General features: G+C 40.7%; 2 protein-coding genes across 3 annotated transcripts in view; one reads left to right on the top strand and one right to left on the bottom strand.

Moving 5' to 3' along the window:
• Positions 1 to 302: 302 nt before the first annotated feature.
• rpe (ribulose-5-phosphate-3-epimerase) lies at positions 303 to 27,553 on the top strand. 2 transcript variants are annotated; one of them, XM_034884597.1, is made up of 8 exons: positions 303 to 514; positions 886 to 965; positions 1,084 to 1,223; positions 1,355 to 1,489; positions 2,181 to 2,267; positions 2,374 to 2,525; positions 13,815 to 13,819; positions 27,530 to 27,553. In XM_034884597.1, exons 1-6 carry the CDS (start codon positions 393 to 395, stop codon positions 2,494 to 2,496), a joined length of 687 nt encoding a protein of 228 aa, XP_034740488.1. In that variant the 5' UTR covers positions 303 to 392; the 3' UTR covers positions 2,497 to 2,525; positions 13,815 to 13,819; positions 27,530 to 27,553. The 2 variants fall into 2 exon arrangements, with proteins under 2 accessions (XP_034740488.1, XP_034740486.1); XM_034884595.1 differs by lacking the exons at positions 13,815 to 13,819; positions 27,530 to 27,553 and having other exon boundaries at positions 304 to 514; positions 2,374 to 2,861.
• igsf3 (immunoglobulin superfamily, member 3) overlaps positions 15,916 to 27,850 on the bottom strand; it is a 64,786-nt gene continuing 52,851 nt past the window's right edge. The window contains exons 7-9 of the mRNA XM_034884594.1: positions 21,137 to 21,547; positions 18,911 to 19,345; positions 15,916 to 18,320 (exon numbers count right to left, since the gene is read on the bottom strand). Coding sequence (XP_034740485.1) covers positions 18,070 to 18,320; positions 18,911 to 19,345; positions 21,137 to 21,547 — 1,097 coding nt within the window. The 3' untranslated portion in view covers positions 15,916 to 18,069. The remainder of the gene's footprint in view (positions 18,321 to 18,910; positions 19,346 to 21,136; positions 21,548 to 27,850) is intronic.

A 27,850-nucleotide genomic window follows, 5' to 3' on the forward strand; every position in this document is an offset into this window, starting at 1 on the left:
TGGATGGATTTGACCTGAAATATAGTTGATGCAAATGTATTGCTAACGCAAAAGAATGAATCACTAAAAACATAAAAATGCAATAATAATACAAAATAATAATACTGAATTTTTGCAAACTGGTGTTTGAGTCAACATGTTTTCCAATGCAAATTAAAATTATGTCTGTTTTACTGCTTTGCAAATAATGCGTGGCAAGCCCAGCAATCTATCTGTCTTCTATTTAGTTAGTGTCAGCAGTTGTGCAGTTTACTTGACACATTTTGTTCGTTAGATAGAAGTTTTTCTGCTTATCTTTTATTTTGAAGGTTAAAAGCGGAAGTTGGACCTCGTGTTGCGGTTAAGTCGTGTTAGCTGCCAGGTGTGCTGCATGCAGAGCAGACAGTAACAGCATGTCTTACAGTGCGAAGATCGGTCCGTCTATCCTGAGCAGCGACCTGTCCTGTCTGGGCAGCGAGTGCGTGCGGATGATGGAGTGCGGGGCAGATTACCTGCACCTCGACGTTATGGACGGGTCAGTTTAAGATAAGATTAAATAAACTAGCATGCTAACGACTAGCAAGCTGATTGGAAGTTCAGTGCGCGAGAGCTAAAGTTGGCTAACATCAAAGAAGCTAAGCTAGCATGCCAGAAGTTAAGTTTAGTAAGCCAATATTTATGTAACTGGATTTTTCTGGCTTAAGTATGTCAATGAAGAGGCTTACAAAACCTCAGGGGTGTCAAACATCTTAACGGCTTCCATATCTTAACAACATACTTCCTCCTGCCTGTTGGTTTCATTGTTTACCTTCTTATGCAAGGCGTTGTTTGCAATTGTTTATGCAAGACGAGATAATTTCACCACAACTGTCAAGTTAAATGTGTTTTTTTTGTTGCCCTTTTAAGGCACTTTGTCCCCAACCTCACATTTGGACACCCCATGGTAGAGTGCCTGAGGAAGTCAGTAGGCCAAGACCCTTTTTTTGGTGAGGCAAGACCCATCCCCAAACATATGCTAGACTTACCTTAACCCACTTATCCCATTGCATGGAGTCAAGAATGCTTCTTCTATGTGCAGTACTGAAGCAGTATTATTTGTTGCAGACATGCACATGATGGTGTCTCGGCCAGAGCAGTGGGTGAAGCCCATGGCTGCAGCAGGAGCCAACCAGTACACATTCCACATTGAGTCCACCACCAACCCTGGTAACCTCATCAAGGAGATAAAAGAGAGTGGCATGAAGGTGTGAAGACAATGCTGCAAAGCAGAATAACTATAGTGTGCATAATATGAAATATTGGCGTCGGCTACAAACATCAGTGCTAAGGCAACTTCATTTTACATATCTTCATACTAATACTGTGATTTTTGTAGGTGGGTTTGGCCATAAAGCCTGGTACTACTGTTGAGGAGCTAGCACCCTGGGCTAACCAGATCGACATGGCTCTGGTCATGACTGTTGAACCTGGCTTTGGAGGGCAGAAGTTCATGGAGGACATGATGCCCAAGGTAAGCACACATTACAAGTAGAGAGAAAAAAAACAGGAACCTTACACACAACTGCAACAACATAGATACAGTGCTATTTTGAGACATAAGCAGAGATACATAACGACATGCAGGCTACTGATTTGACTTTGTGCAGCAACAAAAGACCAGGGATCAGGTTAAATAAATCACCAAGATGGCATATTTTTTGCCTTTTCAACACATGCACCATTTCACCATAATTGTTAACAGAAGAACATGTATCAAAAGTGCAGCGCATCGGCAACAATACAGCTGTTTGCACATTGTGCCGCACCTTAGTGAAAACCGTAACATAACAAGCATGCTAGCACATAATGGAAAAAAAAAACATAACCTTTGTGCTAAAAATAAACAAGCTGCTAGCCAATTATTTTTGAGACACTGCAGTTACGGATGCATGCTCTATTCATTGCATCTAAAACAGTTGTTGTAGATCACATAAGTACTCTCTAAAGGTTTACTTGCACAGTGTTTTGAGGCTCAAGCTCCATACAAGTTTCTGGGAAACCATAGAAGTACACACAGTTATATTACAGAAGCATTAAATAAAAGATTTTCAGTTGCAGTTCTTGTGTCTTTGTGTTGCCTTATCTATTTATTTCAAGTAGGGAAGTTAAATGACTAAACAAGTTCACAGCCCTTGCTCGTTGTTTTATTTCTGTGTATCCAGGTGAGCTGGTTGAGGAGTCAGTTTCCTTCATTAGACATTGAAGTAGATGGAGGAGTCGGCCCTGACAGCATTCACAAGTGTGCAGAGGTAAGAAATACGAACACCCAAATCGCTCTAATAAAGTAACCACCTTCAATTCCAATCCAGTTCAGTGAGTGTTTTTGCAGTAAGTGTATGCTTCTGTTTGCTCCAGGCCGGAGCCAACATGATAGTGTCAGGCAGCGCTGTGATAGGCAGCGACGACCCTCGTTCTGTCATCTCTCTCCTGCGCACCGTGGTGGCTGAAGCGATCCAGAAACGTTCGCTGGACCGCTGAGATGTCCTCCTTGTGACACCCTACCTGCCACAGCTCAGCAGCCAGTGGAACATACTCAAAATAGACATTTCTGGGTTTGAGGTCAGGGTTCATGGTCAGAGCATGGGGCTGATGGTCAAATCCAAATCACTTTGATGTGAGTGAAGCTGAACTGTGCCTCCTACAAAACTTTCTGAACTTTGTTCTGTCCTGCCACAATCTCCTCTTTGAACAGTTAACTCAAAGTGAGTCTCATCTCAGTATGGGGATAACCATTTCAAGACTGAAGCCGAGGTGATGCTTACTTCCATTTGTAAACATTCCTGAATATTGTTTGACACAGTATTAAGTGTAAATTCGTCATGGAAATAAAATGGTCCAATGAGCACTGTGTTAACATCTTTTGCAAGTCATTTTCCCAAATAATGTATCATACCTCATTAAAGTGCCCATTTTATGCTCATTTTCAGGTTCATAATTGTATTTTGAGGTTGTACCAGAATAGGTTTACATGGTTTAATTTTCAAAAAACACCATATTTTTGTTTTACTGCACATTGCTGCAGATCCTCATTTTCACCCTGTGTTTGTATGCGTATGGAAGCACCCAAGACACTAAATAACACTCCAAAGTACAGACAAAAGTTTTTTTTTTTCATAATATGGCCACTTTAAACAAAGGTGTTTGGTCTTTTCTCTGTTGTGCTGAAATTAACCATTTACAACTTTCTACGCTACTGAGCATAAATGTATTATTCTAAATTTCTTGAGATTTTGGTTGTGCAGATTAAAAAGACTTCAATAGGGAGAGTCGGCTAACCTATTAAACATACTGAATTAAGCCCATTTAGCTTGGCAAATGCAGTACACACTCCTACAAATTCTCACTGATGTGGTGGTACACCTGTCCAGTTTTTTTTTTTTAGGTAAGACTATGAGACTGTATCCCTTGTAAGATGTCTTTACAAAAGGAGGCATACAATATTAGCGATAATGAAAATCTGCAGGTTTTTAAACATTTCTACGTCATTAAAAACCATTATTAAATATCAAGGCATAACCTTAGGTGCTACCAGAAGATATATATGAAAACAGTAGACATCTACAAGTATAGCAAATGCAGTGGTGAAGTACATTTACTCAAGTATAAAACTTAAATAAAATTGTGAGGTGATTACATTTTATACCACATTTCAGTAGGCTGGCAATCTAGACCCAAATCAAAAAGATTAAGGGTCTGACACGGAGTAATGAAAGTCGCCCATCTTAAAAGGCGGCACCGAGCGTGCATTTGAAAATCTCACTGCATAAAATTGGATAACACTACGACCAAGTGCAACAACACACAGCGTGACATATCCAGATTATAATTAATTATTAATTTTGGAAAAATTAGGCATTGTTGTTAATTAAAATTTCCCAATAGGATGCAAAGCTAATAAATGATCTCCCCTTTGACCGATTGCATCGTTAAATGCACACATCATTAGTTATCAGACCTCGATTACACAACGCTCTCAGAATCCTTTTTATTATAATTTTATGAGTACATTATGCTTTAATTTACTTTTACATAAGACTTTGTATGTTGGATATTGAAATAAAGTTGTGTTAAGAATAATAGCAGTCCAGCATCAATAATCTCAAATGTTTTGGTAGAAGTGATTTTTCTATATGGCAAAAAATTTACTAGTGAGTGCTGTAGAGGCAAAGAAAACTAACAGACCCAACAGTCATGACATGCATGCTGCTCATTCTGTGTAATTGAATTAAAGCGGCATGTTCAAAATAATAGCTGTGTTGTGTTCAGTTAGTGAGGTGATTGATTCTGTGAAGAAACAGGTTTAAAAAGGAAGTTAATGTTGTGCATGCTGGTTATAGTGTATTTCACACTGAAATACTCAGCAAAATGGGTCGTTCCTGACATTGCTCTGAGGAACAGCGGACTTTGACTAAAACGTTGATTGGAGAGGGGAAAACATGTAAAGAAGTGCAGAAAAATATAGGCTGCTCAGCCAAAATGATTTTAAATGCCTGAAATGGCGTCATTGCTGAAAAAAAGACATGTATTGAATAGGTTGACTTGTGCCAAAGGAAACATTGACTGGCCAAAAGAGAAATGGTACTACATTCTGTGGACTGCAAAATTGTTCTTTTTGGGTCCAGGGGCTTCAGACAGTTTGTCAATCATGTTTGGGGGATTTTTCTCATACTGTGGTGTTGGGCCTATTTATCGCATACCAGGGATCATGGATTAGTTTCAATGCATCAAAGAGGAAATGCCTTTGACATGGGTCTTTCATCAAGACAAAACACACCAGTAAGCAAGCAAAGTCTTGGTTCCAGATGAACAAGATAGATGTTATGGAGTGGCCAGCCCAATCCCCAATCTCAATCCCACAGGACACTTGTGTAGTGACATCATAAATGCAGTTTCTGAGGCAAAACCCAGTATTGTAGAGGAATTGTGGAATGTAGTTCAACCGTCCTGGGCTGGAATACCTGTTCACAGATGCCAGAAGTTGGGTGATTCCTTGCAACACAGATGTGAAGCAGTTTTCAGAAACTAAATATTGGTGCAGAGATTCAAAGTAAAGCATACCTTTGAGAACCCTTGTTCATACAGTAAATGTTTGAGTTCTAAAGAAAAATGCAAATACTGCTATTTTTTAAGCAGCCTAATATTCCTTTTTCTTCCCTTTCTGTAAAGGTAGAACACAAACATGATCAATTTAGTTCATGTATGGATTTGGAATTGAATGTGCAGTGTTCACAATGCATTGATATTATGGAATTAAAAGCTATTCTAAGGATTTTAAGCATTATTCACTTGTTTAAACACACTGCTATTATTCTGAACACAATTGTGTGTATGTATATATATTTATATATATATGTGAATATACAGTATATGTCTATACTGACTTTTTCCTTTTTCATACACTAGATGGCGAGTCTGGACAAAGCCTTAAGAGGTATATATGTATACCTATATGTAGGAAATTATACAATAAAGCAACATTGCAAGTTGCAACATTTATGATTAATTTGTAAGCATGAACAAATTTTTTAAACAGCTGTAGATTATAAACACATTGTTGTATATAATAATATGCACATACTTTAGACAGACGGTACACTTAAGTTTCAAGTAACCACTCTACAGAAGCGCTAATTCTGCCGCCAGTTATCTGCCGCGCTGCACACACCACAGGATTGACTACATTATAGATTTTTTTGGGGTCATTTTATGCTTTTATTTGACAGGACAGCTGAAGACATTATAGGGGAGAGAGAGGAAGACTGCCATGCAGCAAAGGGCCGCAGGTCAGAGTCAAAGCTGAGCCCGCTGCGACAAGGAGTGAACCTCTATACATGGGCGCCCGCTCTACCAACTGTGCTATCCAGGCACCCACATGTAGAGGTACCGTCTGACTAAAGTATGTGCATATTGACCGTAATGGTTAAACTTGCATTTTTTCTCAGAAAGTTGGGTCATGTGCAGTAGTGGTGCTACTGACCATTTAATCGTGATAGAAAGAAATGCACGGTTGTGAGCAGAATGCCTTTTCAGGAATCTCATGTGATATTGCATTTGTTAAGCCAGACTGAGCTATAGAATCATTTTCCCAAGGACACCCAGAAAGACTAAAGACATGCAGTACCTCTCATCTTTTTCTGTGCTGCAAGAATTCCTCCTGTCAATGAGAATCACCCACGACATACTTCCAACTGCAAACAGCTCGTTTTTAATAATGCAGCATATGTCTTAGAGGCAATTCACAAACCAGTTGAAATATTGATGCCTGAAATCTGTATTTTGGTTTCAACTTCACATAAAATGGCAGATGATGTCATCATCTTTGCTCATCCCATCATTATATATGTGACAGAGAGGTTTGTATAGAGCGTGTGTTTGTGACGAGACAGTTTGTGTGTAATACATGCGTTTGTACATCATGAGGGAATCTCCTGTGACCGATTTGTGTTCTAATACATGATGACAGGCGTTTTGTATGTGAGTGTCCCGGCCGTCTGGCAAAGACAGGGACACAAGGGAGCAGTCAGCACCTCCACAAGCTCCACACTCCTTTAACAATGTCACAGTCTCATTATTATTATTTAATTCACTGTTTGTCTCTCCAGATTACCTTGCACTGTTTACAGACCATTTGTTGATTTATGATGAAACTGCAATGCAGAAAGAGAAATATGAGCTGTAGCGATGGTGACAATGACAGAGGTAATGTAAAGACTCTATACTCCTCTATACTATAATGCAGGGGTCCTTAACATTTTTTTAGGCCAGGGACCCCTTAGCTGAAAGAGAGACTGAGTAGGGACCCCCTGCTGCATATTGTATACAATTGAATTGAGCACATTAAACTAGGCTGAATGGATGAAAATAAATTATTATTCATGCGTTTTGGCGGCCCCCTGCACTAACTCTCAGGACCTCCTGATAAAGAGATTTCCTGCTCGGATGCCATGACAACCATATCCACAGGTACTGTCATTAGAATTTAAAAGCAATAAATATTCGCTTTCCGACCAGGTAGTTACGGGAACGTAGGCATAATCCACTTCTAAACAGTTCAACTAACTACTTTCTCCCAAAAAACGTTTTGTTCCATTTGCATTCACACTGGCCAAGTGGCCATAGGAACTGGTAGGAGGGGTACGGGAGTGACCGCAGGCCAGCTTGTGGAGTTTAACTCCAAAAAGACAGTTAACAACAGGTTCCTGTTGATCTTATGATGGACATGTGTTGTGATATTTAACCAAACAATCTGTCAACGGCAAAATAAAAGCTTCTTCTTTACGAGACCAGGCTAAGAGACCTTCAGCTTACAGCGGGGTCTCTGAGCAGGACTGGCCTAGCGTTGAGCTACCAGCCCCGGCAGCTGGCTGTAGCGTCAATTAATGGTGCTTCTCAACTCCGACAACTTTGAAGCAAATTGTCAATTTGTCAATGATTTTTGCAATGCTGGCTAGATTCTAAATGTAAACAGAAATATTCTCAGAAATGATTTTAGTGATGAATAAGATGGCAACATTTTTTTAAATGGTCTCGTTGTTGGTATGTCTGTACCGGAAACCCGACTCTCATTGACCTAGGTTACTATGCAGAAAAGGGAACAGCAAAAACACCAAGGGGGTAAGCCTCTCCTCTCTAAGCGTTAGCATTCCATAGACAGCCATTCATTTTGGTGCCACTTTGACGGCATATAACTTTAAATCTAAAGCGTTTAAAGACTCTATTTGTGCATTTTTTAGTTCGAAAGAAACACGACAATGTATAAAATGCTCCATTACCTTGTATCTCACGTTTTGGCTCCGTAGCAGACGTTTTTGTAAAAATAGCCTAACGATTGTGTCACAGCCATACAGCTGTTCTCGCTGTACATTAGCTGTTTAGGTTTAATTACTAATGTTAACTAGCATTTTAGTTAGCAATAATTAACCTGTGCCTATGTAGCTCCTTACATATACCTACGCTCTCCGTCTCTGCTAAGCTACCAGAAGACTTACAACTTTCAGCTCAGTTGGAGGCTGCGCAGCACTCACTGGAAAAGTGCTTCTAATATCCTTCACTGGTCTTTGTCCAGAGCAACAGGATCTGTTGGTCCATTACTTTAACTGTCTATGGAAAAGACCCTGCCCTGAAGTAGGAGCTGAAAAAGTTACAAGATGGGGGAGGGCAGGGACAGAAAGTAGAATGACCTGATAACAATCAGCACTTAGCCTTTCCTCCTGATTACATGTGGGAAATGCCTACATCTTTCACAGCATGTATGGAAAAAAAGGGAATACACACAGCGGGTACAAAGATAGCGAGAGAGAGAACAGATATTGAAAGTCCGGAAAAGGTTTTACACCAAAAATGAGTCAGACAGCCATCATGTGGAGCTTTTGATCTTCAGAGTACTGCCGTGAGGGGATGTCTCCGTCCCTGGCGGAGGTGATGTGCAGACTTCAACAGAGTACCACAGGTTGTACAAACACACAGTGAAGGCGTTCACATCACTGAACAGCAGGTCTCTCCTAAGGCTGTGTTTATAAACCGCAGGGGCTACTACTCACCCACCACAGGAAAACAATACTACAGGGATCAGCTATGTGTGAGTAGGTGTAAAATCCACATCTGGAAACTTTAGACCATGATCCACCAGGATTCTGATACTGGTATCCTTCATGATCACAAGAGATAAATCACTGAATGAGGAACCTTTGTATATTGTATTATGTCAAATATTCAACAGGATCATCCAAAGATACTCTTTGAAGTAGTTGCTTGTCCGAGGGGAACGTGGTTTTTACATTTCCTCCCTTTTTTCTCTTACACTTTCTGCTGCTGTTCATTTTGTTCCATCTATTCCCTTCTGCATTCTCTTTGCCTCCATGACCTACCCTTTCTGGGATCGTTATATAGTAGAATCAAATCTTTCTCCTTCTCTCCTCGTCTTCAGCTCTAAACGCACATTAGTGAACTTGCTTTGCCTTCTCCTGTTTATTCATAATTACTTGGCCTCCCACAGGACAACAAGATGCACATTGCTGATTAGCTTGCTGTTGATACTACCTTTACTTATGCATAAAGGGCTCATCTGATTGAGTGTGCATAGTCTTCTTAACAATTAAAAAACAACTTGCTTTGAATAATATTACAAAAGATTTCTGCTTTGCCCTGCAGCAAGGTAGGCTACTCTGCAGTACTGTACATGATGAGGGATAACAGGGTGCGCAGGGTTAAATGGCAGCTATCTGCCCAGCTGTGCAAACTGCCTGAAGGCATATTATGTTGTGCTTATGATGATTTTACGATTACTTACTTATTATTCATTTGCATGTATGGATCCAATTCAATAGCAACATCTCTGCTTAGCAGGTCAAAGGGATTCAAGGAAATGAAAGTCAGAACTCCTTCCTCTTAGATGTGCAGTATATCAAAGCAAGGTTTTTAAAGAAGTGGCTGTGGAAATGTTGGATGGCCATCCACTTCGGTCCGGACTGAAATTTCTTAACAACTATTGGAGAGATTGCAATGTATATGTTGTACGCAAATTAATGGTTCCCAGACCATGTTATTCTGACTTTGATTCTCAGACTCCTCCTCTAGTGCCACCATTAAAGGTTGACATTTGTGGTTTTAATGGAATGTCTCAACAACAATTGGATGGATTGCCTTGGAATCTAGTACAGCAATTCATGTCCCCCTCACGGTGGATTGCAATACCGGTTGATCCCTTAACTTGTCATGTAGCACAATTATCAGGTCAAAATTTGTATTTGTTCAATACCTTGGTTTTGCCTGTGAAACTAATCACTAAACTAATTTGGATAACTAATTAAACAAAACTGCTAAACATCAGCATGTTAGCGTTGTCATTGTGAGCATGTTACCATACTAATGTCAGCTTTTAGCTAGGTACAGCCTCATGGAGTCTGTAGCATGGCTGTTGACTCTCTGGTTTAAAAATGCACGACTAGTACTGTATCTTCCTTCCATCCTGTTCACTGAAGGTACTGTAGATGTTAAACTACTTCTGGTACAGTACCTCCCCGCCCATGGATAGTGAAAAGTACAATGTGCATTGACCAAGCTTGTGATAAGCATTAGTAAAAAAGGACATGACAAAATTACCATGGCAAAATTTCCCTTATAACTTATGAATTTTAGCAAGGCTGTCCCATCTATCAGGTATATAAATGCTCATTTAGAGTCTCACTAAAACAAATGAATGCCTACAACAGTTAATTAGCTCCAAATCTGAATCTACAGGCTTTCAAAGGGCCTCAGAGTATAAAGAGACTAAATGCAGAAGTCCCAAGGGTGCGTTGCTGTAGTAGAAACCTTGGCATCCGTTAACTCTATCTTAGGCAGAACCCGTGGAAGTACACACACAACTTTAGTGTTTATGAATTATGGATGCAGTGAGAATATTCCAGTGTGTGTCAGTTTGTGTGTTTGTACATTTGTGCATGTTTTTAACGATGTGGGACCAATCATGTTTTTTTCTGTCAGTAGCATAGGTGTCTTTTGTGTGCCAAGTGAATGACGTAATTCAGTTTCTATGATTATCAACAGCATTCATCAACATTTTTAACTTACTTTTGAGTGGTTTATTGCCTTTATGACAGCTTGAGAAAGACAGGAAATGGGGCAGAAAAAGGTTGCCAAAACAAATTCTTAAAATGTTTTCAACAGCCTTGATCCAAAATATGCTGAACAATTTTGTTCAGCACATTTTTTTTTTTGGCCCTCCAACAGATAAAGTGAACACTTTGGTTTTTGCCCACATTTTTCATGGGCTGAACTCAAAAGATTAAGATTTATTTAATTAGGCCAACACACACTAATCAACATTTCTGTAAATGTGCCAATGTCAACCAGTTGGCTAATTTTCAACTATAGCCCTAGTTACCTAACATGTATGTTTTTATGGTGGGAATAAACTGGAGCACCCACAGGAAACCCACACAAAAAGGACCAGAACGACCCAGATTCAAACTCAGAACCTTCGTGCTGGGAGGCAGAAGCGCTAATCACTAAGCTGTTAGTGAGCACTCCTTTGGCCACCTAATCCAACTAGCTCACAGCTGTGGCATAACAAGATGCTGATGAGACAGCATGATTATTGCACAGGTGTGCCTTAGGCTTGCCACATAAAGGCCACTCTAAAATGTGTAGTATTACTTTATTGGGGGGTCTGGGAGCGGTCCGAAAACCAGTCAGTAACTGGTATTATGGTCAGGGTTAGGGTTCATTTGTGAAGAAAACACCACTCCAAAGTGCCAGACGCAATCGAATGTGGGCATTCAAGAGAGAGAGAGAGAGAGAGAGAGAGAGAGAGAGAGAGAGAGAGAGAGAGAGATGGCTGAACCCCCTAACCCTAACCATAATACAAGAAACTGCCTGATTTTTGGACACCTCCCTGACCCCCCCAATACAGTAAAACTGCACATTTTAGAGTTCCCTTTTATTATGGCCAGCCTAAGGCCAGTGATGGGAATAACGGCGTTACTTTTTTTCTGTAATAATAATCTAATTGATGATTTTTCCCATCTTAAAAACGCATTTACCGTTACTGCCAAAAAGCATTTTTTTTTCATCAGACCAACTAAATTTCTAAGCCAAGAGGCAAAGCCTTTTTTTTTTGTTTAATGTTTTTCCTTATTTCATGGTAAGCCAATAAGAGGTAGAGTTGAACGAACAACACAAGCGGGTCAGTCAACGACAGACAGGTATGGCGAGCCCAAAATTAGGGGCAAGAAATATTAAAAGTTCCAAAACATCTATTGTGTTATTTGTATCGATCCACTAGACATAATATCTACTTACATGGCAATTAATTGGAGCCTAGTCTCACTTTGTCTCACGGCACCAATAAAATAGTTTAGATTTGTGTACTCTAAGGTTTCTTGTGCATAAATAATTGCACATGCACATGTATTTTAAGTTCTGTTAAAGAGGGGTGGAGGTGAGGTCACATTTGAGTATTTAAAAAGTAACGCAATAGTTACTTTCTGAAGTAACTAGTTACTTTTATGATGTGTAACTGAGTAACTAATGTAGTTACTTTTTGGAAGAAGTAACTAGTGACTCTAACTAATTACTTTTTATAAGTAACATGCCCAACTCTACCTAAAGCCCACCTGTGCAATAATCATGCTGTCTAATCAGCATCTTGATATGCCACAGCTGTGAGGTGAACGGATCATCTCGGTAAAGGAGAAGTACTCACTAACAGATTTGGACAGTTTTGTGAACAGTATTTGAGAGAAATAAGCCTTATGGTTACATAGAAAAAGCCGTACATTTTTGAGTTCAGCTCATGAAAAATGGGGACAAAAACAAAAGTGTTGCATTTATAATTTTGTTCAGTGTACAATTATTGATTATTTGCCCACCTCTAATAATTTACGCAAGTCACATTGCCGTCAAGATTACTGACTGCAGCTAATACATTAAGAGCAAATTGCAGGGACATTTTCAAAAGTACAGGTGGTACATCAGTACATTATTTGAGATGTGAATGCACAACAGTTTGTGTATTTACAAGATTCCCTCAGCTGTTCTTATTGACTCACACTTAGGTCACAGTGAGTATACCATGCAAAACAATGAGGACTCATAAAAAGGTGAGTGGAACAATGTGTGCCCGGATCTCAAAAGACAAGTCACACTGTACAAGCTATTAATTTTGCAGCTCTTCCTCCCTTATGTCTTCAACTCCAAGAACGGAACATATCCTGCTTATGTATAGTTGATGCAGAGCAGTGTGTGTTGGTAAGTCAACATGTTTTTGTACCAATCTCCGTGGATTTGTCTCTTTGTCCTTTTTATGATGTTGCCAAGCTCACCACAGTGGAAGCATTCTCTTTGGTGTCTCTCAATAGTAATAAATCATAATCTATTTGCCTGACTGCTGCCCTGCTGCTCTGGATCGTTAAGTACTGTCTGCACATGTGTGCCCTCTGGTGTCTGCATCGGTGTCAGCGAAGACTATGGATCTGTGATTGTTGCTTACTTTTATGCAAAACAGATATTTCCTCATAGGGTGTACTTTGGAAAATGGAGACAGAGAAGAAAAATCAAGGGGAAAGTGGGACAGGCAGATCTTGCTCAAAGGGGGAGGATTCAATGTTTTTTTTGCATCCTGTGAAGTTGTGACAAAGCTGGCGGACAATAACATCAGCAGTGTCAGTGCGCCTGCTATCAGCACTAACAGCATCAATAGATCTTTAAATTTGTAGGCTTTTTCAGTTAAGACGGATTGTTTTGTTGACCAAAAGCTCTTTTAGGGGAACCTGTATGCGTCACAAACCAGAAAACAATCCAGTAACTCCAAAAGCAAACACCAAACTATGATTTTTCTTCCAGTGAATGATGTTTTCCCTTCATGGAACCATGATTTATGGGTAGCAGCATTTGTTCTTGATTTTCTTGGATATGCTTACATAGACAGAGTCAGAGAGAAGTTTATGAATGCCATGGACTGGTGGAACACTGCAGTTTACTGCTGAGTGAGTGAATGAGTGACTGAGTTTGTCTGTGTTTAAGAGAGAGGGAGGAAGAGTGAGTCCATCTGCATTGGATAAATTATATATGGGATTTGCTGAGGCTGTCAAAAAAGTGCCTCAAAGAACTTGCAGGAGGCCCTCCAAGCATCATTTATCCTCTGACATGCTGACCCAATCCTTCTCTCTCCCCCTCTCACACACACACACACCCAACCGAGCATGCAGTGCATATAAACACTCAGGGTGTTGAGGGGCTCAGAGGTCAAAATCCAACCAACTCAACAAGAGGCTTAGCCTGCCACCTGCAGGGAATGACGTTCATAGTAAATGCCAAACTAGATGGCTGGGAAGGGTGCTGGTAGTATTTTAGCAAATCATCAACTACTCTAAATACTGCAAAATGCATCATGTTAGAAAGAAAACAGGAAGGTGCGCTGAATGTATTTTATTGCAATAAACTGACAATAGCAAAGTGCCTTTTTAATGGTCACGATGGCAACAATTTGATAAAATAACATATGAAGAAAACAAAACAAAAACATGGTCATATAAAAATACATCACAGAAATTAAAGCATCACTGGCTGAACTGAAACATCACCACAAACTATCTTACACCTAAATCTGGAGCCAGCACACATGCAGCCCTCAAAATGCAGCTACAACACTGTCGGAACATTCGGAGGAATCTTGGGAGGCAGCTATGGATGGTATTGATATTATTACTATAAAAAACACCAGAGTTTGACTGTACAGCGCCAATGATGGTGGCAGCACTGTGACATCACACACCACTCCCTGTACTTCCTGACGAGTCTAGAAAGATGAAATTAATTTTGCATGATTTAAGTGTAGGATTATGTGATTTAAAGACGGAAGCTGAAGCAGCTGTTCAGTGAACCATTTACACAACCTGCATCTCTGGGAATGTTCAAGATTTATAAAAGGCAATCATTCAGTCAACAAACACACTCTTTAATTTGTTTGGTTTGCTTATTAAAACTGAAATCAGCTCCCTATTAGCATTTTCTGTAAATGCTAATGCAAGTCACACAAGACCTTTTCAACAGCTTCATCAATTATTCCTTATAATACTCTGGCCAGAAAATGCACAGCATGGCTTTCCTGCGTTTTCAGTTACTATATATATACTTTAACTTGCAATAGCATCACATCAAATAGCAACAGTAGGCTAAAGACTGTTTATGATGGAGAAAGAAAGGTAGTCCACATACTGAATCTTGGTATTTATTAAGGCATAATTTCGATCACCAAGGTTTTTGATAGGCAAACACCCATGTGTGTAAAAATAGGCGATATAAACTCCAATGAGAAGATCACAAAAACTAACTCATTTTTCTCATGTACAGTTATAATATTGTACATATTTCCTTCTTGGTAAATCTGTCAAAAATGTATACATATACCCTGCAAAGGCTATTAGCCAGCTTTAACACAGTTGCCACACGAGTTTCTATATATAGTGGATCATTTTTTGGCTTTCGGAACTTATTTTATGTATCATGTGTTCTTGTAATTGCAGTTGTCCCTTTTAGTTTTTCGATGGATGTTTGCCTGACAAAGACTTTGATGGTCAAAATATTGCTTCATTAACATTTGTAATATTCTGTGCGTGTACTACTTGTCTTTTTTTTTGGGTGCTGCTTTAGTCCGACACCTTGTACTCCATGAAAAACAATTTTGTAAACACATGGTTAATGAGTAAACTGGCAGCTAATCGATGAGTCTTTCCTTTGTAGACACTGATCAATCTAGTTATTGTTGTTGTTGTTATTGAACTTGCTGCACATTATTTCACAACTCCCTGACAAACAGCACCAGCCTTCCTCTTCATGGAATAGTATAGTCTACTTGAAATGGACCAGTTACCTTGAAAAACAGTAAAGAAAGTTGTAATCTCAGAACTGGGTGACTTGTGTCAGTATCAGCTACGTGCTTTTGGCTTTCTTTGACATACATCTATTTAATGAAGTGCTGCATAAAAGCAAAGCTTGTAGCCTCCAGCTTCCTGAAAAGTGAAGTCAATGCAAGAGTACCTTAAACCTGGATTATTTCTAATGGCCAGCAGGGGGCGACTCCTGTGGATGAAGAAAAAAGTCTGATTTGATGAAGTCTATGAGAAAATAACCCTACGACTCACTTGAGATATTACCTCAGTTATCGTTTCTATCAATTTCAAGTCTTCTTCAATTCAGCATTACGCTCATTTTTTAAATGAGGTATTGTGTAGAATCAATTCAACAATAAGGCAGGGCATGCTTTAGTGTGTGGCTACCTTGATTTACTTCACTGTGTTCTCACTTCATGAAAGTTATTTGTAATTTTGGGCGCATTGAAAATTTCTTGGTCAGTGTTTGGTTGTAAGCAGTCAGCTTTTAAATAAAATTAGTTTAAAGTCACTAGCCAAAATTACCATCACAAGTAATAGGTTAATGCAAATGATGGATGATCCAGCGTTAGCTGATAACTTAGCTCCCTCTCGTCCAAACACGTCACTTCTGGCTCCAAAAAAACTGCTCTGTCACACAAACACAATGCTCAAAGAGTTCAAAGTTTAAAAAACATCAAGATTCCTCCTGCAATATTGTCATGCAATATACATGTTGACACGATCGATTGAGACAACAATGTCAAGTTTTTCAAGAGTTTTCATGTCCAGTCTGGCAGTGAAAGGGTTAGGCCCAGGTTGGGTAAAGGATTTCATACATCTCCTGGTTGTTGCATCCCAGGGAAGGTGACACAGATTTTCAACCCTTCTGCCTTGCATCAGGAGAGCTGTGGAGGATGCCTTCAGCTAGAATCCATGATTAGAAGACGTTTTAACAGTTCGGTTTCAGCCGTCTTTGATCAAACATCCTACCTAGGTGTTACATCACATTTCACTAAATAAACTCAACTCAAGCAAAAAGCATTAGGTGAATTAATTTTTGTGACTCGTCTGTTCAACTACTGTACATGTAAAGCCACATTAATTTTCATTATAAGTATAGATATACAGTGTTTCGACACTGACCAAACTTGACAATCTGGTATGAAATGCTACAGACTGCAACACGCAGGACAAATCTAGCATTTCTACATCTACCACATTGCCAACACACAGGCTATTGACATAATCTGCTTGGTGCAGTTGCCTGGCAACACAAGACCACAGTTCTTAGAGAATTTCAAAGCAAAAAAAAAAAAATCTTACAAAGCTATGCAAAGTAGTAAAAAACAATAAATAGAAAAATATTTTAAATAAACATAAAAGTCAAGCGTTTTGCTCCCACCCATCAATTTGTTTTCTTATAATGTGCAGATAAAATTTGTAAAGTGTTTTCCTACACATCTACACATTAGTAATCTTCAGTGTGGCTTTAAAAAAAAAAAATCTTTTTAGACATCTTTTTTTAGATATCTTTAACAGACTGGACAATGTGGTCATACTGGGCAACTTAAAGAAATGTGCAAGACTTGAATTTAAATCAATAATCTTGACTGTGTCATTTAAACAGGACAATTCAACTGATTTACGACAGTGTAAAAATTGCCCTTTTGCCCTAAAGTCCCATAAACCCACAGCAGGAGGTAAGCAGACATATTTACAATCCGCTTCAAAAACCAATCAGCTTTCCCGCTCCCTTTGAAACTTCAAACATTAGCTGCAGAGAACAGCGTGGTGATAAGTAGGTCTTGGCACTCAAAAAAATCCCACATGTCAATGTACTTATATCCTCAGCAGGGGAGAGCTGTTCATTTACTTTCCATAATTTCCAATGTTCTCCCTCTCTTTCTCTTGTTTACTGTTTTTGGAGAGGAGGATAGAGGAGAAGAGCGGAGCAGTCTCTCGCTAGGGCCAGAGTGTCTGGCAGTGTTTAAGTGGACCTGTCCCTGTCTGCCAAGGCAACTTCATTGTGGAGGCAGGTGGGCCAACACATATCCTCACTTAAGACACAGACTTGTGTGTCCTTGCCTTTGTCTCTATCCAGGCTGGCAACCAAGTCATCAGCTACCGAGTCAGTGGGAGCAAAGAATCACTATGGCAACCAACATAGTGGACCAGGCTGTGGCTGCTCTTGGATCAGTGCGGAGACTGTTTTGGCATCCACTCAGTGCTGGAATTGAATATAGAGTTCCTTCTCTTAAATGTTATTCCAGGATTGGCCAATGATCTCATGTGCCCAGTTTATTTTCTCTTTTAAAAAATAGACAACTATTCAGAGTAAAACAAAACAAAATGCAGCTATGAGTTTCACAGAAAACAAAAATGAGAGAGGCTCATGATGTTTCCTCCTTCAATTCGCACAATTATTCGTGCTTACATGGCACAGCCATTCTAGTCCACACACACACACACACAGAGACACACACACACACACACTCACACACACACACGTTAACGTATATCAGGCATCCACCAGGGAAGTTTTTAAACTGATCAACTGATAGACTAATTCAACACAGCAGTGAACAACAGTAAGGTCTGAAGGTGGACTCCAGATCTGCTCCTCGGCATTTTGTTGGCTGGATCCGCGATGTGCGCGGGGGGCAGAGGGAAGGACCCATGCTTAGTCAACGGAGCCAGGGTGCAGGCTGAGCGCAGGTGGGTCCAGACAGGTGGGAGAGTAACTGAGGTGAGGTTCTTTAATCCACAGGAGTGGAGCGCCATTCTTGCCTTCTTGACTCTTGCTGTGGTTGCGGCTCTTGTAGCGCACTAGCAGAAGGGCGATGAGGAGGATGCCGAAGATGGGGAAGGGGTAAAAGAAGACGAAGTAGAAAAGGGACTCATTGGAGCACACCACTGACTGGAGGGTGGACACTGTTGACAGAGAATAGACAGTTCAAAATTTTTCACAAATTTATAAATCTCATTGTAAATTAGAAAAAAAACTACAGAATGATATTGTATTCTGCTTTTCATGATTCCTTCAGCATATATAAAGCACATCTTACAGTTGTAATTTTTGCTTAGTGGTAGTGATTGAATCAGTTTGACATATTTAGATCCAAGCATGGCTTTTGACACCATTAATCGCTCTGCTTTACTGCTTAACAGTGGGTGGCAAACTCTGGCTCTAATTCCAACTGAGCTTGTTCCTATCTTTAAAATAAATGCAGCAAGTGGGGAAGCAAGATCATCCAAGGATGACATATAGAGTACCTGAGAGCCCCTTAATTGGCCCATAATATTCTCTAGTTACTTATACTGCAACACAGGGGACCTTTTAGGATTGTGATATATAACAATATATACTGTGAAACATCTAAAGAAGCAGCAATTAATTACATCAGAAGCTCCCCAGTCTTAAAATTGCCAGTATAAAATAGGAAAATATCCATTTATAGAAGTATAGTTTTGTCACAGTGTTTTCACCTGAATTTAGAGAAGCTTAAAATATTTAGATTTACCTTGTTGCATCACATTGACAATAGTGAAGCCGGAGTTGTTGGTGGCCAGGCGATACCACACATTGCGAGGGTTTAGCAGCCACTCCTCTACATGGCAGTAATATCGGCCTGCGTCTGTCGGCCGTGCTTCTTGAATGGTCAGGCTGTACTGGTCAGAGGTCATCCTCTCAAACTGCAGTCGGGAATTTGGCCCCGGCTCCTCTTTGGGGCTGCAGTTTCCATTTCCGAAAACGGCGTCATGGCCAATGGAGAATACACACTGTCTCTCTTCCTCACCTGGCTCATCGCTCTCGTCTTCAGAGCGGTCCACATACCAGGACACAGAGAAGCGGGAGTCTCGGGACGACTGGGAGGGAATGCTACAGCCCAGTCGGATAGAGGCTGACTCTTCCACTGTCACGTTTGACTCCAATTCTTCCACCTGCAGTCGAATCTCTGCGGAGGTCCAAGAAGATAAGAAAGAGAACCAGATGGAGGCAAAAAAAGTGGTATTTAATTGTACAGTATTTCTTGGGGACGAGCACTAGAGCACCAAATCACTTTCATGTTTAATTTACATGAAATGTGTTTTTTCAAGAATCTACAGTATTTGGCTTAGATGCTGACCTGAGGAGTTGATTCATGGATTAGTAGATCAGTTATTAATTTATAGTACCTATTCTGATAATCGATTACTTATTTGAGTGTTTATTTAAGCAAAACTGCCGAACATTTGCTGGTGTAAACTTCTCAAATGTGGGGAATTTTTGTCTGGTATGAGCTATGTGTTCAGATAAAACCAGGGATTTAAGTATGTCAACGTGGCCTATTGGTAATTGTGGTTAAACACCACAACATAGCAGATAGGGACACCAAACTTTCAAAATGTGCAAACAAAAGACAAAAATAAATAAATCCCACAGTGCTGCCCACAGCTATCACCGGTCTTTCAGCTTTCCAGCAAGGTTAGATCTTACCCCAAGGCCAGCGTGTCTGTATGGGTATGCTACAACCCCCTAGGGGTGGTACAATGACCCAGTTTCACTGCAGTAAAAAAGAAAGAAAAAAAGATGGCAGTGAGGACCTGTCTAGCTTAGGCTTCTCTTGCACAGTTTGGAATTATCTTCTTGTTAAAGCAATACGAGAAGCAGAAAGGACAGCAGGAGAGCAGCAAAAAAAAAAAGGCGAGTGCTGCTGGCACACATCTCCCTTCATCTCTCCTCCCAACAGGCAGATTTCTGGATGGCTTCCTAGGTGAATGCATTTTTTAGCACTTTAATGAATACCCATGATGTTTATACAGCATATTCTATTAATCATATGTAGATCTTTATGTATAATTAAAAGTAAAAATCTATATGGTTATGTAAAATCTATTTTATCTTTCTCAGTAGTGAGGTGGTGGAGAGCTTCAGCAATGAGTTAACTTTTGCTCTAAGACTAAAGCATTAAATAAATTACTGCCTGACACAAAGAAAATCCAAATGCAAGGTGCACTTATTCCCACATCTCTGCATTTATATGGGTGCTGTAGCTCAATTAATTGTTGCTGCAGTGTCAGCTTCATTGTCCTTGCCTACTGTGTGAGGTTTTGATCCTCATGTTCTATTTGGACAGATGCCACGCCAGGGATTTCACTCTGCATTATAAACACAACACCTGGCAGATGAACAGTGCTCTCAGAGATGTCTGAGAAAAGTCACCTTCAGCCGGTTTGGGAAATAGATTCATACAAAAAAGGGTGTGTCCAGGATGTTTTTTCATTTTTTTCTTCATTTGAGGACATGGAGTTTGATGTGATTGATATGGGCTAAGGGGAAATTCAGTCAAGGACAGAAAAAGGGAGATGTGTGTACTTGAGTTACCGTCATGAGGTAAGATGTCAGGGTTAGGGTGGCAGTAAGTAAATCATGGTTTTAAGTACTGGACAAGAGGATTAGATTCTCAGTCTGAGCCTTACTCTGCCCTTTGGCATAGGACTGCTGGCATGATTTCTACCTATTTTTTTGCCACCTGAGCTCGGCCCTGGGCGGGTGTAAGATCTTTAGAGTGAGGCGGCCTTGAGCAAAGCATGTAGGTAGTAAGGTGAGGGTAAAGCCATTTTTGGGTTTGAATTGGGTTAACGATGTTGAACTGGTCTAAAGCAGGACAGTATGTGGAGCTAAATTGGCAGCTGCTGCTTCCCTGCAGTGGGAATGAAAAAAAGCATTTTGTTTAAGACAACAGCAGTTGTGACAGCTTGCTCACCTGGCTGTCTGACCAGAACCTGTGTGAACCCCGAGGTCTCCCTGGAGAGACGATACCAGGCTCCATCTGGGTCACTCAGCCACTCTTCCACCAGGCAGTAGTATGTCCCAGAATCGCTGTTCTCTGCCCTGTTCAGCGTCAGCACATAGAGACGGGGGGACAGCCTCTCAGCCTGCACTCGGCGTCGTAGTCTCTCTTCGTCTGCGTAGGCGCCGTACTCAAAGGCCCCCGAGCGTTCAATTCTCAGAAGGAGCTCATCGGCTTCTGACCCAGTCGCACGCCTCACGTACCACAGCACAGCGTGCTGGGAGTCCTGGCTGGTCTGGGAGCTGATGGAACAATTGATCCTGACGCGACTGTCCTCAAGGTACACCTGAGTCTGGTTGGCCTTTTGCACTCGCAGCTTGCTCTCTGCAAAGAATTAGGAGAGAGAGGGAGGTTCAGTGTGGAAGGAAAAAGAGCAGACAGTCATTACTTTGGGTGCAGGTGTGAGCGCTGGTGACAGGTACACAATGCAATTTTTGTTTTGTGACAGACGACCTGTAGCTGGCTGGGTTTATTTCTGGTGGCAGCAGGGCAGGAAAACAAAGTGGTGTGTGGGTGGGTGAAGGAAGTGACAAAGAGAAATAAAAAAATACGAGGGAAAGGAGGAAGAAATGTCAGGCTAATCAAAGCTGGGGGGATGGTATGTCTGCTTTTATCAAAGTAGAAATGTAAGCTAAGATGCAGAACAGCAGAAGAGACAAGGGTGAATGAGAGGGAGGTGGATTGTAAAGTTGGGCTGTGGATATTATTAGGTAAGATAAAAGACATAAGCAAGGCAAGGGGGTCTGACAGTCTGCCAAAAGAGGAGGAAAGAGAAGGAACACATTCCTTGCAAGGATGGGAAGAGAGCAGATAGGAGAGGGACGAAATGATAGAGAGGTGTGACTGAGATGCCAGGGAGAAGCTGAAAGCTGCACTGAGTGCTGTGACAGGATTGGTTACAGTGACATCGGTTGTGGGATAGGATTAGCTGCAGGTACATCAGGTATAACCACGGCCAGGGCCCCACTGTCAACAGCTTGGGGTGAGGATTAGATCAGCACAGAGCATGTAGAAAACACACATAGCCCTAACATTATATTTATAAGAACACTAGACCACAAAGCAAAATAAAACTCACACCATACAATTCTCATGCATGATATGTATGTATCCACCACGCCATAGTGAGGTATCCGTGGTATTTACCTTGACTCAAAGAATACCAGACAGCTTTGATGTGCAAACCATTCCACAGGTGTATTTCTAAAATGAAAATTCTTTCAGCGAATTGAACAATCTTAGCCTAAACAAAAGTTTGATTGGTAGCACTTCCTTGCATTGGCAGGGCACACTGACAGTGAGCCAAGACTTGTTTGTTGGTTGAACCCAATTGGGGGTAACAAATTCCCTTAATTGATCTCAGTAGCAGACATGCAACTGCAGATTTTGCCAGCCTTCCCACCAAAATGAGAGAGGATTACCTATTTTCAGATCAGAGCACAGATGTCTGCCAGAATATTCCAAATAGCATCAACTGGTTTGTGAATGTACACAATAGAGCCAGACCGATATATTGGATATATTAGGCATTTTCCAATCTATCGGTATAAGCATTTATAATGGCCAATAAATGGATATTTAAAAAGTTAAATAAAAACAGACAAACCACCCTTTAACCATGTTATGAGTGTTGGCGTTGCATAGTTTGTCCACCAGTGGGCACCCTGCAACGTCCCTGTTGGCAACACTGGTGTGTAACCCTTTAAGTTTCACAGCTTAAGTTTGTATTTTTATACATTTTATTTATCAGAACTTTATATAATACATGATGTTCCTCTGTTCTGTTGTGGCAATATTTTTTAAACTGCATTATCATATTATTTTAGTGAGGATTCACAAATAACTACAAATAACTAATATAAGGGAAATCTATTTTTTTGTGCCTGTTTCTGGATTTTCTTTAATATACAGTATATCGGACGATATGTCGGAACATTGGATTTTTAAATCAACAAGTATTTGTATTGATGTCGGCTTTAAAAATCCTTTGTTAGTTAGGCTCTAGATCACGGCAACCAATAGAAGAAAAACACTTTTTCTAAGCAAGTTTGCACAAGAAACCCATCAAAAGCAGCTTTTAATAGAATGTGTTGTATGTAAGCTGATACAAACAAACTTGCTTCATGACATGTACCAAAAGCTTTAACCAAATGCTTACTCAGATTCATAATATTATTTACTCAGACTGGAGATGTGAATGCATTTCATGTAGGCAAGCATCGTGTACTGCTTGTGTTTAGACAATTTTGGCTTCTCTTGTCAAATGAAAAAAAGGTTACGTTTTGGTGCAACATCTTTCAAACGGTATCTAACCTTGCTCAGGAATATACATTTGTAAGAATGTTTTCTGATTGATTTACTGACACAAATCTGAACCAATCTCCTCCTGCATTCATAAAACTCCAATTCCATGTCCCCTCTTAGCTCACACTAAGCTTTGCTTTAACAGACTCACTAACTGATTGACTGCCTAGGGTCACAGCCATCTGCCCTAAAAACCTCGCCATTACCAACAGATTGCTGGGCATGGTCAAATGAGAGCTGTTAGTAATTCGGAATCTTCAAAGTTGCACTATACATACAGTATTTACACATTTGGTTGAATTTAAAATGTGCATCGCTGCAAGGCATCGCCAGACCACCCTGTTGTGCAACGGCATTTCAAGCTAGCATCTGAAATGATGACATTATTATGTCCTCAGTACTCCCTAGAGACTTGGTAGAGTAGGAAGCCTGACAATCTCCCCATCCAGAACTATTGCCAAGCCTGCAGAACCCTGGCAATCCTTTTTTTTTCTTTGCAGGAGAATTACCTTCAAACCTCCTGAAGTGAAACCATGCAGGACTGAATTGGCACAGGACAAAGCAATTCTCTGCTGTTCCCATTTTAAGTTTGAAGTGGGAGCCAAGAGAAAAACTGGGGGCTGAAAGCATGTTGCCATACATCTGTATTTACAGAGATGCTATTTCAAAGCTAAAATAAGCTAATTATTCAAGCCCTATTAGGTAGCACCATGAACTATTACAAGTAATAACTTAATAAGCGTTAGACAATTAATAGGAAACAAAAAACTTTTAATGCCTCAAAAACACCTCAAAGTCTTCAGTCCCTCCTAATTCCTCCCGCTGTGAAATGCCTCAGTAACAGAACAGAAAAGTCGTCACCTCTGACACATGTCCATTCACTCGGAGAGTGAGGTTTCTTCTTTCAACTAAAGCCATCCTCCACAGTTACATCAATGCATCTCATGACAGAAGCAGCAGAAAATAGGCTACCATTTCTATATGATGTACTGAGGACAGATTTACTATGTTGTGGAGAGAGACACAGCGTAGGAAGCCAGTTCAATCAAATAGTGTTACACAGGGCTATTCATCATGTATGTGCATCCCCTCAACAGCAAGAGAAGTACTGTGTTCTTGTGTGTGAGCAAGGCTGTCAATACCTATTTTAAGTAAGATCACATGTTCTTTAATACTGGTTTTCTTTAATGAGACTCAAGGGTGCATCCACAAGACAAATCTGTAATTGGAAACACTTGCTCTTACTGCTTAGGCTGTTCACCTGCCAGTCAAACCTGGCCTCGGTGAGAATGAAAGTGTATGCCAATTTTGTACGCCTCAGCTCCTACTTTAACTTCTCTTTTTGGATTTGATTGGTTTATTTTCTCCAAAGGTAAAAAGGGGCAAAAAGGGTGCACTTGAATACTGAAGTAGAAGACAAAAACTCTCATAATAATTTTAAAGTTAACTTTGAGCAATAATGTTGACAGCCTCTCATACACGTCACCTGCCTTTGTGGTTTCCAGAGCAACCTCGTATCCATTAGCAATGTGGCATGGCTAAGATACGTTTAAGGATCTCACTGAATTTTATTTTCTAGTAATAAATGGAATACTCAATTAAACAGGGCCAGTACATTTTGTTTACATCACCAGGCATGATTATTATTATTATTAATGTAATTAAAAGTCTGATTCCTGCTCTGCAAAAGAGCAGGAATGCGTGAAAAGTATTATATTGGGTAGAATGGAGATGTAATCCAGACAGCTGTATCCAGACAGAGTTCCTCCTACCCCTTAACTATCTATGCTCCACTGGAGGTACATGTGTTTCACAAACACACACAGTACAGACACTAATTGGCTCATTGAACCCTTGTCTTACACCCTTCCCATGTGTGCCAAATTTGTCTTGTTTAATAGCTACAGGAACTGCAGAGTTCAGACAAAGCTGTCTTTATTCCTTTTATTTACCATTGGAGCTAAATACACAAAGGCTACAAACAGCAGCCTAGTTTTGATTAGGAAGACAGATAACAAAGGGCATCCCGAACACTACACAACAACTGTTGTTTATGAAGCAAAGCAGATGAAAACAAGTTTGAGTCCAGGGGGATGAGGAGAGTACATTTAAGGATGCTATTGTGGCATGTCAGCACACGCTAACAACAGCACACGCTAACCACAGCACACACACACACACACACACACACACACACACACACACACACACACACACACACAGAAAAAATGTAGGATAACTTCAAAGGAGCTATGGAACTGCTTGGCCGAGTGTTCACAGGAAGAGAACACAGCCCGAGATTGTGAATCAAAAAATGATACCCTTTACTTTTTTGTATATAGAGGAACTTCAATTTATTTACATTTCTGTTTCTTGCTGCTGCTCCACATGAAGTATTTTAAGATATGACAAAATGTCAGGGTTGAAATGTCTATTTCACCCCTCTCATTACCCCTTCATTACAGTCTTTGTTTTATGTATGTCTTCCCTTCTGTGTTACCAAGATCTTTGTCTCTACTGATCACATTCTGTCTAATCGCCTGACACCAACATTAATATTTAGCAGCCTGACCTGTGGTTAATGAATATTAATGAGGCCTAAATGAAGTGTGAACACTTGGGTCTTTGTCTAACATTTTGGCCCTTTTAAAATATGGTCTAATATGTACATTATGACCACAGAGCTGACATCCTATCCACTGGGCCAATGCTTCCACTTAGATAAAGAGGCCAGAGTAGGCAATGCAGGGAGAAAGAGACATACAAAGGATGAATAAAAGTAGACCTAGAGAAAGGGATGATATGTTTTCAAAGAAGACAGGATGGGAGAAAAGTAGGAGAGTTAAGACATAAATCGGCAAACTGAACGGATATTCACAAGGCCCTACCAACAGAGAGCTAGGGAGTGAAAGATTGTGCAGAGGAAGGGAAAGAGCCTGGAAAAGATGAGAGAGATGTAGAAGACAGAACGTAAAAACATGCTCCTGGGGGGATTTTGGAAAGCAGTAGACAGTCTCTCCAGCTCCACTCCAGGACTTATAGTCTTAATGGCTCCCTGCTCCGCCTTTAGCGTTAGCGTTAGCTCAGCTATGGGCTAATCCACGGCCAGGACCCAAAGCATGTCAGGACTGAGGGCTTTAGACACGCCCTGATCCCTTGCAGAACAGCTTACTTTGGCTTGCTGTTCCTTGCCAACCTCTGCAACTACACACACAAAATGCTGCATATCCGATCTGGACCTCTGTCACTGGGGGAATAGATCAGAGCAGGCTGTTAGTCAGAGGCAATGAGAGATGGGGTTCCCCTGACTGAAAAGTGGCTCCTATGCTGAACTGGGAGCCTAATTTCTATGCTAATGACTGTGATGTATCTATGATCCCAATGTGTCAGAGGGATATTACCACTCCTCATTCCTCCCCTTTTCAACTCCCACAACAATATGATTAAGACTGGGCTAATTACAGGGATCTATGCACGTAACAGAAGCCCTGAGCACACCATGGCAGAGCCACACACACAACCTCCACCCACCATATAATTCCTATTCTCTACCAGCAGTGCGTACACTCTGATGCACTTTTCCTTTTCCTGCCTGCCATTCTGAAAGAGTGATTGCTAGATGCAGGCTAGCCCAACGGGAAAATGGATGCACAGGGGAGGGGTGAGATAGAGGGTCAGGGCAGGGGAACTCTTGGAGATTAATGGCCCAAAACAAGCTGGCACAGAGTGGAGGGGAGAGCAGAAAGACATATCAGATCAAGCTGTGTGCCTGTATGCATGCCTGTGTGTGTTTGAAAGGGTGACCGCCAATAAGCATAAAAACCAATTATGTTCATTAAACCACAGAGTGTATGTGTGTTTGTGTCTGTCTGTGTGTGTTTGTGTATGTATTCAAGAGGTGGCACTGCTGAGCCTCTCTTGCTTTGCTCCAACTATTAGCCACTGATTTACATTGGGCGCAGCAGCAGCGTAGCTAGCTCTGAGTTATGACTTCAATTACACCAGCAGCACGACACAGCACACACACACACACACACACACACACACACACACACACACACACACACACCAATGTGTCTTTAGATTGGGCTGACCAAGGAAATTAGGCCCGTGTTATGCACAAGAGAGAGTGTAAGGGTTTGCCCTTATGAGGAAGAAGACGCACGAAAGAAGCCTGACCTTGGGGGTGTGTGTGTGTGTGTGTGTGTGTGTGTGTGTGTGTGTGTGTGTGCATCAGACAATAACACAGAAAGTCTGCTCCGATTATTTGTATATTGTGTACTGTAAGTAGTAGAAGCAGGTTGTGTATTGCAGACATACAGG

The sequence above is a fragment of the Etheostoma cragini genome, chromosome 11 (assembly GCF_013103735.1).
Source record: "Etheostoma cragini isolate CJK2018 chromosome 11, CSU_Ecrag_1.0, whole genome shotgun sequence".
Taxonomy (NCBI): domain Eukaryota; kingdom Metazoa; phylum Chordata; class Actinopteri; order Perciformes; family Percidae; genus Etheostoma; species Etheostoma cragini.